Source organism: Anoplophora glabripennis, unplaced genomic scaffold (genome assembly GCF_000390285.2).
Source record: "Anoplophora glabripennis isolate ALB-LARVAE unplaced genomic scaffold, Agla_2.0 scaffold1541, whole genome shotgun sequence".
Taxonomy (NCBI): domain Eukaryota; kingdom Metazoa; phylum Arthropoda; class Insecta; order Coleoptera; family Cerambycidae; genus Anoplophora; species Anoplophora glabripennis.
The window spans coordinates 46,459-56,895 of record NW_019417622.1 but is presented as its reverse complement, the minus strand read 5'-3'; the positions used below and the strand labels follow the sequence as shown (position 1 = coordinate 56,895).

The 10,437-nt window shown below is 30.6% G+C and overlaps 1 protein-coding gene across 1 annotated transcript; it reads left to right on the top strand.

Moving 5' to 3' along the window:
- The first annotated feature begins 2,815 nt into the window (after positions 1-2,815).
- Positions 2,816-9,240, top strand: LOC108915884 (6-phosphogluconate dehydrogenase, decarboxylating). Its single transcript, XM_018722035.2, has 5 exons — positions 2,816-2,991; positions 3,250-3,632; positions 3,965-4,309; positions 6,083-6,589; positions 8,933-9,240. The coding sequence occupies exons 1-5, from the start codon at positions 2,984-2,986 to the stop codon at positions 9,133-9,135; spliced, it is 1,446 nt and encodes a 481-aa protein (XP_018577551.1). The 5' UTR covers positions 2,816-2,983; the 3' UTR covers positions 9,136-9,240.
- The last annotated feature ends 1,197 nt before the right edge of the window (positions 9,241-10,437 follow it).

The window sequence follows — 10,437 nt, the reverse complement described above, 5'->3', positions numbered from 1 at the left end:
TGGGTGCAATTCAGTACCGTCAGACATCTGAAAATTCTCAAATAAGGTTAAATGTTCCTGTAGCACGCAGTATGTAATATTAATGAGTTAATGTAATATCAGTTTTTATTTGCCGTTTTTTCAAAACATGGTTTGTTGAAAAATGTTGGTGTACATGAGAGTTCACAACTGTCTCCTATCTCCAGAATTTTGTATAAGCAAGCTTTGTATTATGAGAAGAAAGCTTTCATACTCTCCAAACGGAAAATGGATTGACAACGTAAAATCCAAACTATCGAAAAATGGTCAAAAGAAAAATGCTTTCAAAATTTGACCAAACAGTTTAACCATCCTGCAGTTCACTTTTTCAAAAGACAGGTTGAATCATTTGGCAAAAAGGCTAAAGGTAGAAGATTTGACATTGAAGATAAATTTCTTGCCCTTGCCCTTTACAAGCAGAGTAACGCAGCATACAAATTACTATCCTCTTTGTTTATTTTACCTTCAAGAGTAACTTTACAAAAAGTGTTGTCAAGAATTCCCATTTCTTCGGGAATTCATGATGCTGTTTTTAAAGTTTTAAGTTCAGCTAGTAAAAAAATTAAACCCAACAATAAGTTCTGTGTACTAATGTTTGATGAAAAGTCAGTTGAGCCTAATTTACATTATAATCAATTTCTGGATGAGGTTGATGGCCTTGAAGATTTTGTCGGGGAAAAGTTTGAAAAAATTGCAAATTATGTTCAGGTAAGGCAGCCATAAATACGTCATATACCGGGTGACCACTAGATTACTACCCAAGCTCTAGCTTAGGCACGAAAAAAGATATCGATTTAAAATTTTTGGCATGCGTATCATTGAATTTGATGCAAAATTTAATAAAAACAACTGACCGCCACTTCCTATTTGACCGAAAATGCCATAAACTTTGTTATTTCATATGGAACTCCTTGTATATTATTTTTGTTTTCAATTCTGCTGAAGAAACTAACACTAAAATATGTATTATGTCCTATACCTATCTTTGTCAGTTTCCGAGAAAATTGCGCTTTAAAATGGCTAATTTGTCATTTATAAAATCCTTTTGAAAGAAAACAAACGAAGAAAGGGACAAAGTTATATGGTATCTTTAACTTATTTTAGAAGTACTAAAGTCTGATATCATAAAAATGTTGCACTTCCGGCACATCCGGAATAGATATTTTAATGAAACGAAAAAAATATTTAAAAAGAAATGATAATATATCCAAAGCTTTATAAAAAATGTTTTTTATATTGCAAGAGGGTACACACTTAAAATAGAATCTTTATTTTATAAGATTTGTATGCAAGATCACATATAAATAAAATACTTATAAGGTTTGTTCCAACGGTTGCGGTTGCAGGTAGTTTGTGAATTGTCAATTTCCGCAGTTGATTGTTGTGATCTTTTAAAATATACATTTTATCTTAATAATAATGAGTACTAACATTTTGAAGTGAAATAATACTTTTTATCGGATTTGTTAATATATAAGCTGATACAATTTAATATCTAGAGATATTAGTAGATAAACAACAGTAGTTTCTCTGCATTTTACTTGGTACTCGTAAAATTGTTATTTCAATCAGTTAATTATATTAATTAATAAATAAAGATTGCATGGCTTGGACATAATTATATTCTTTATGATTAATCTCTGGCCATAAAATAACTTCATTTTGAGTTCCGACAATTTGAAAATGGCCTGCAGCTGTTGGAACAATCTTATGAATTTGTTAAGTTATGTAAATATAAGAAAATTGGTAGTACATAACATATTTTTACTCAGAATAATTTAGATAAGTAAGTCTTAGTATTAAATATGTCCTTTCCGTTGTAATGAACCATTTCTAGTTTATATAATAAATTGTTTTGTATTTCATAAAATATTTTTTTATTCCTTTAAACAAATGGGGTTCTGGTATGTTTATGCTTTTCCTTTATATTTAAAAGTTTAAATATATATATTAAAGTATGGACAATTTAAACAAGGTAGATTTCTTTACTTTAATATATATTTAAACTTTTAAATATAAAGGAAAAATATTTAATAATAATTAATACCCATGGGCAACAATAAATACTGCACTTAAATTAGGCAACCAAATGTACATATGCATGCATGTCTACGGTTGTCTACATTATGCATTAGTTAGGCTTCCAAATCACCAGAGGCGCTGTGGTAATGGTTTAGTGGATTATTTAGGGAGATTTCGTTCTATCTTGTATATTATTTTTTCTATGATCTAGGATTACTACGGTTTATGCCAGTCACAACTTAACTTACATCAAAATTAAATTACAAAACAGTTTTGTATATATTTTATAGGTGTTTTAATAGGTGCTTTGAAACTTTAATAGGTATATTCAGTTAAGCAAAAGATAGATAATGTTTAAAGTAGTTTAGTATTTAAAAACAAAAACGTCTAAGTACAAACTGCATATAAAATCAGTCACCTAGTTATACTTTTATATCTAATTTAAATTCAAACTAGGCTATTCAAAACTCAAACTCATAAATTCGACAAACCGGGAAGTCAAAAATGAGTCAAAATCAAATTATCTGGTCAAAATGCATTGCATTTACTTAAAAATGTTGCACCCGTATTTATTCTGCCATTTATACAAATATTAATGTTTAAATAAATTATAATTTTATCAAAACTAGATCTTTGATTCAGGCTGCTGATGTCAAGGGCACAGCGATTCAAGATAACATAAAAATAAATAAAGACCATTGGCTTGGCAATGGCATAGCACGTCAACGGAGTCACGATTTTTACACGGATTGGTAATTTCTCGCTGATTAATACTCGACCTTCAATCATTCAATGTGACTTTAAAAATTGATATGAAAAATAGAGGGGATAAATAATTAGCTTCCAGCCAATATAATTTATGTTACCATCGATTCGCTTACGGACACGGAGAAAAGAAATTTTTGTTTAGGATTTTTTAACCTCTAATCAACAGGTGGCCACAATGTCTGGGTAAGTTTTCAAAATATTTTCATTTAGAAAGTCGAAAATGCAAGCGATTTTTGTACAAATAAATTATAGTAAATTTACTGAATTCGGTACAATACTTGGGCTAGTTATTCACTTCATATATTTGCTATATCATCGTGCAACACCAGTTTTCTATTCAGAATAAAAAACAGTAAAACTGGTTGGTACAAATTTGCCGTCTCTTAATGATGTAATATAATCTATACAAAATGAACTGAAAAGAATCTAAAATGTTTTTAGAAAAGGAGATATAGGCCTTATTGGATTGGCCGTAATGGGTCAAAATTTAATCTTGAACATGGCAGATCACGGATTCACCGTCGTAGCATTTAATAGATCTATTGAAAAGGTGCATGCTTTTTTGGCTAACGAGGCTAAAGGAAAAAGTATAATTGGGGCTGAATCAATCCAAGATTTAGTTAACAAATTGAAAAGTCCTCGCCGTATCATGTTGCTCGTTAAAGCTGGGAGTGCCGTAGACAGTTTTATCGATCAACTTGTACCACTTCTTGAAAAAGGTGATATCATTATCGATGGAGGTAATTCAGAGTATCAGGACAGTCAAAGGCGCACAGCAGACTTGGCAGCCAAAGGGATCAGATTTGTTGGAGCAGGGGTGTCAGGTGAGATTTTACATTACCTACATATTTAATTTCTGACTTTTTCTTCTTTGTGTAAAAGACAAAATGTTTAATATTTATTTTTTAAAGCATCTCTTGTACCTAGATCTTTGGACACGCAAAAACAGATTTAAATGCTAAAAAATTCAGCATATTGTGGCAAAGTACTTAATGTTTTTTTATCTTTGTATTTCTAAAATACTTGACCAACACAGTAGAATTTTTATTTTTTTTTAATTTTGTGATACCTACCTACCTACCCGGCATTTTATTTAATTTTTTTATAATTATAATTTATATGAAATTAAATAGAAAATTTTTATTTTTTATTAAAGGTGGTGAAGAAGGTGCTCGTTACGGGCCCAGTTTAATGCCTGGCGGAAATCCGGAAGCCTGGCCATTTATTAAGGATATTTTCCAAAGTACAGCCGCCAAAGCTGATGGTCAACCTTGCTGTGAGTGGGTGGGTAACGATGGTGCTGGACATTTTGTTAAAATGGTACATAATGGTATTGAGTACGGAGACATGCAACTTATTGGTGAAATTTATCAGTTAATGTCTTCTATTGGAATTAGTCAAGAAGAAATGGCAAACACCTTTGCCGAATGGAATAAGGGAGAATTGGACAGTTTCCTTATAGAAATCACTAGAGATATTTTGAGATTCAAGGACAGTGATGGTAAGATGTAATAATGAAAGTGTTTAGTAATGAAATTTGTTATATCTTGGATATCAGAATTACTGCATTAAGATTAAAGTATCCACTTAAACAAAACATGATAAGATATATAATTAACATTTCACATGAGTGATAGTAACATAATTGTATCATATATATATGTCTCAAAAACCTTCCTACAAAGTGAGACATGTTAATTTGAATTTTTGTGTCACAATATTGCAGCACTGATAATAAATAATTATGATTTTTTTCTCTAAAATAGTTCACATGAATGTAAGCTTTTTTGTATATAAGAAGTATAAAATTTAACAAGGGAAAGAGATTTCTTGTTACAATTTAAGAATATTCTGTTACATAAAAATTTGACCTTGTCTTTACCCTCGTTCTTAGCATGTTGCAACTTTCCAGGCTTAAAAAAATATATATATTTAGATATCTTTGAACACATGTCTACAGTGTATAAATAAAATAGCATTCGTGAAAAATTAAATGTCAACTGAAACCAGTACACAGGGCGTTTTGTTGGAAAAAAGTACCATAAATTCAAGTGCTGATAGAATATCAAAAATTAAGAACACTTTGTTCCTGTGAAGCCTATCTTCTGTTTATCAAATTTTAGCCATATCTTTTTCAAAAAACAATGCAATAAAATTTGATAGTTTTGAAGGTGTCAAATATGTCAGTTTTTGGGCATCTGCTAGAGGTCGCTAGCACCTTTCCCAGTGACATTTTATGACAACTTTTTTGAAGTTAGATTTTTTACAGTGTATAATATGTTGTAAAATCAGTTTATATAGAAAAGGTGTCTGCTAATTCGCAAAAAATTTTCCTTCTTTGAAAAAAATGTAGTTGACTGCCCCAAAGTCAACCAGCTTCTGCTCCTTAATATGCATGCTGCTTTGCATAAATTAATTTAATATAAGTTTGTTTCCTTTAAAAGTAATTGTCATTCAAAAAACATTTATTTATCCCGTTTTAACTAATACTGACTTATTTATACATTATTCATGGTCCACAACAAAAAATCTTTATTTTCTGATGTTCTATCCACTCCTGATTGTATGGTACCTTTTTGCAAAACATCCTGTAGATATGAGGTATACCGGTTACATTTTCCTCAATAATTGTATGCCATTAAAAAAATAATGTTGTGCACAGTAGCTGTGCAAAAAACTGTTTAAAAAACCTTTTTAACAAAAAAGTTGTAGGGCTTTATGAATGAGAATCATGAAAATGGAAAATGCTTTATCTCTTAAATGAATTAACATATTGTGATGCGGTTTGCACTATTCAATTTTTCTCAAATATTAAGATTGTTACATCTCAAAAACTTTTTTGTGTCAAATTTGGTCGGCTTAGTATAGATTATACTTTTATATAGAATTGTTCAATTATTGGTTTTATAATAATTCTTCAAAATGCCTGTAATACAAATATTTATATTGGAATATGCTCCTTCATTTTCAACAAACGGTTAGTTACACCTATTTATTTCTGAATTTTTTTTGTTTTATTTCTTTTAAAATAAACGAGCACTAATTAAATTCTACAATCAATATTAAATGTCAGAATTAATGTCCATTTGTTTATTTAAGCGAAAAATTAAAACAATTTTCAAAATTAAATCATTTTAGTTTCTTATTTCAGCAAAAAATCCTTTTGACAATAAATTTGGTTTTATAACCCAAGTTTTGTCAAATTTGGAACATATATTATATGAGAATTATTGCAATTATAGGCAAAAGAAAAACTCTAATAAAATTTTTATAGGTCAATATTTGCTTCCCAAAATACGAGACACCGCCGGACAAAAAGGCACTGGCAAATGGACAGCAATCGCTGCCCTTAACTACGGGGTACCAGTAACCTTGATCGGAGAAGCCGTGTTTAGCCGGTGCTTGTCTGCTCTTAAAAACGAGAGAGTTATCGCCAGCAAGAAACTCTCAGGACCTACAACAAAATTCACAGGATGCCAGAAGCAGTTCCTTGGAGACCTAAAACAAGCTTTGTATGCTGCCAAAATAGTGTCGTATGCACAAGGTTTCATGTTGTTACGCGAAGCCGCTAAAGTACACAACTGGGACTTGGACTACGGTTCCATTGCGTTGATGTGGAGGGGTGGTTGCATTATCAGGTCAGTTTTCTTGGGGCAAATCAAAACGGCGTTCGATAAAGATCCAGGTTTAACGTCCCTTCTTTTGGATCCATTCTTTTTGAATGCCATTACAAACGCCCAAGCAGGATGGAGAAATGTTGTTGCGACAGCAGTTACAATAGGTAAGTTTCAATGAATTAGTTGGTTTTTATTGAATTAGCTGTGCTTCTAAATTTTCAATATATGTCATGGTCAGCCAGTTTGATACTTTAGATTCAGGGTCAGTGTTTTAACTAAATTTTTGTGAAAGGCATCCTCCCGATCTTAAGCATTGAGAATTAAAAGTGAATAACTAGGTTAAGGTCAAAAAACCATTGACAGCGTTATTTTATTTTTTACTTTAAATTAACAGTTTTCAAAGCATTTCGATGGATTTTTTTTATTAAAATCTTAATAAAATATAAAGTATTTAACTTAAAATTAAAACAAATAACTGGTCTTCTTTTTCTTTTATTTAATGCTTTATTTTAAGGTATTAAGGAGGTTTATCTGATTTGGAATTGACAAACAAATAAATATTCATAAAAAAATTAATATAAGCTTATTAATATGAAGAAAATCCTCAAACAAAATTATGACTAGTTTGGATATCTAAGAGACGAGATATTAATAAAATAATTTTTCACGATTCAGTACGAAGTCTTATGAGAACGCGGATTTTTTTGGTCTTTCCACTTAGAATGCGCAACAATTGACGAACAGTTTCCACAGCAACTTGTATAAATAGGAAACCGATATCTAAGGAACCGTATGACAGCTCGTAGAAATCGATTAGGTACTTGTAAGATACATAATTTATAATAATTCTCCTTCAAACTGCTGTTGTTGACTAACTTATCCTCCATATCATATTAATAAGCTTATATTAATTTTTTTATGAATATTTGTTCGTCAATTCCAAATCAGATAAACCTTAAACTAATTTAAAAATTCAAATAAATTTTCGTCACATGAAGTGTGTACTATTTAATACTAAATGTCTAGGTTTGCTAAAGAAATAACTCCATTGACAAGCCAATTAATAAATAAAGAAATTATCTATTCAAATAATATTAATATTGTAATGATTAAATAATGTCACAAACCTTCCAAAGAAACTATTTCCTATTGTTTCTAATAGCTAATCAGCCATGATGAATTATATTTCTGCATTTCAAGTATTGCCCTTTTAAGAGGTCTTTTTAGTGTTACTAAAGAATATTTTTTATATAATTATTGACAAACCTGGAATTACTTCTGTATAACACCTAAATAAACCGGGTGTTTCGGGGGGCAAAAAAAACTAATTAATTCTAGTAAAAAATGTAACATATATAAAAATTTAACAATGTATCTTACAAACAATAGAGGAGTGAAATAAATACATTAAAATATTATTTAAAAACAAAAATTACAAAAGTATTTGGTCGATTGTACTTATTTAGGTTGGGCGATATAGCACTATGACGCGATGGCGCTCATAATGCGAACGAAGCGACTGGGGAATTAGTTGAATCGAATCCAAAGAAAAGTCTAGGAAAAAGCTTTTAAAATATATTTATTTGTATATCATTATATTAATACCTATATATCTATAAGTTGCCGTTTATTACCAAAGATAAAAAGTAGTATATACAGGGTATTTGGAAAAGTTGGTACAAAATTTAAGGCGGTGAAAGTAGAACAAAAAATAGTAAAATAAAATTCCTATAAACATTGGTCCTCCGGAACACCGTTACTCAGATATGGCCTCCAAAGGGGTCGTCGTATCCTTTGGATATATTTTAAATTAACTTCCTTTCTAATTAAGATATTGGAATGAAAATTGTAGGTAATAATCATACCATTAGGATCTTTATCATAAGTTTCATGAAAATCATTTATAAATAAGGATAATTTTCTAACTACGTTATGAAATAAGAGTACATCATTTTTGTAGAAAATGTTTAAAACATTAAGAAATCTAGTAAAATGATGAATCCATCACTGGCATAGAATTTAGAGAGGAAAAACTACTCTGTTTCTAACGTACACCTCTGGTATAGTCGTTACGATATCAGTTTGAACCGCATAAAAACAATTTAACTCATAAATTTGACGGAATCCATAGCTATAAATTCTTGGGATAGATTTCTTGATTTCTTATTAAATAAGTGTCGTACTTAACGTTTCTAATATTATATTAACGAGGCAGTATTTAAGTAGAAAAAAATTAGATTTATTACCTATTATTTGTTCATTTAGCCAATGACATATTTGAAATATTTATTTTACCAATTTTAGATTGAAGTACTAAAAGTACTTAAATTTTTGGTTTGTTTTAAGTTAACCTTTTTTATAATGAAATATGTTATTGCTCAGCAAGGACCAACGAGGTCATATATATTTAAAATAATATGTTGACTTTGTACGTATCCTGTATGACTTCATTATTAATGTTATGTATTATATTAAATATTGAAAATTAAAATATTTTTATATTTAAGGTGTGCCAACGCCAGCGTTGGGAACAGCACTTGCATTCTACGATGGGTATCGTTCTGAGCGCCTCCCAGCCAATCTTTTGCAAGCCCAGCGTGATTACTTTGGCGCACATACTTACGAACTGCTTGGGAAAGAAGGCATTTTTGTGCATACCAATTGGACAGGAAAGGGTGGAAATGTTTCCGCATCAACATATGATGCTTAGGAGCGTTATGATTAAAACTGCATCGATGGTTATTTGTTATTCCATTATTTATGTACTTCTGTGTTGATATAAGGTTTTTTTGAATTAAATACAGTATTGTTTTTATATCGAGTTTCATTTCATGTATATGTTTGTTGATGTTTAATTTGGCACTTTCCTTTTAACCCAACATAGAACTGAACAAAAACAAATTTTTCAAACATGTTTTCAATATTTTTTTTTCCTTTCATCAAAATCACGGAAAAGCCATTTGGAAAAATTCGAATAGATCCTTGTGAAAACAATCATAGACATTCAAGTTTACAATAATTCGCATAAAGCTGAAAATTGGTACGAATGTTGGGAACATTATAAATGACATGTGGAAAGTCCCCATTGATCCCACATCTGCAAAAAAATTTATTCAAGGTAAAAGTTTGCAAATACGGATTTTTTGCATTTTTCAGCCAAACGGTAAGTTTTATCATAAAAATAGGTCAGACAAAAATTGAAGATCATGCAATTATCTATAAAAAATGTTCTTACACTATTTTTCTGAAGAATCACCATTTCCGAGATATAACAATTCAAAAAGTTGAGAAAGTTGTGTTTTCTATAATATGCACACGTCTCCATGCCACCTGTGAGGTAGTGTACTTGGCGCGACTTTTTTAATGTCATTTCCCCGGTAGGCCTATTCCACGATCTATTGTGGTCCTGTTTAATTAAATAATATTGTATTAAATGGTACTATTGGAAATGATGAAAACCATGTGAATGAGTAATTGGGGAAAACTATTTGTCTGATTGATAATTATCTAATGGAACTATAAGTGTGATGTCTTCTTCTTCTTCCTGCTGGATACAAGTAAATTGTTCTAACAGTGATGCTTCAGATGTCTCCTGGATGGTATCGTAAGAATCCTCTTCTAATGACGATTCAATATTGGATTTTTATTCATTACCATGTACCAGTTGTCAAAGCTAGTTGTGCTCCAATGTTGAATCACCATCAGAAAAGGATTTTTACGATATCATCGAGGAGACATTTAATGCATCGTTGTTAGAACGATTTACCTGTATCCAGCAGGAAGAAGGAAGAGAAAAAGAAGAAGTCATTACACATGAACTTTCATTAGATAATTATCAATCAGAAGAATAGTTTTCTACAATTACTCATAATTCACACCACTTTCATCATTTCCAATAGTACTACAATAGATCGTGGAACAGGCCTACGGGGAAAACCACGTTAAAAAAAAACACGCCAAATACACTACCTCACAGGGGACCGCCAAGCCAGGTGTTTTGGCCGATGGATTT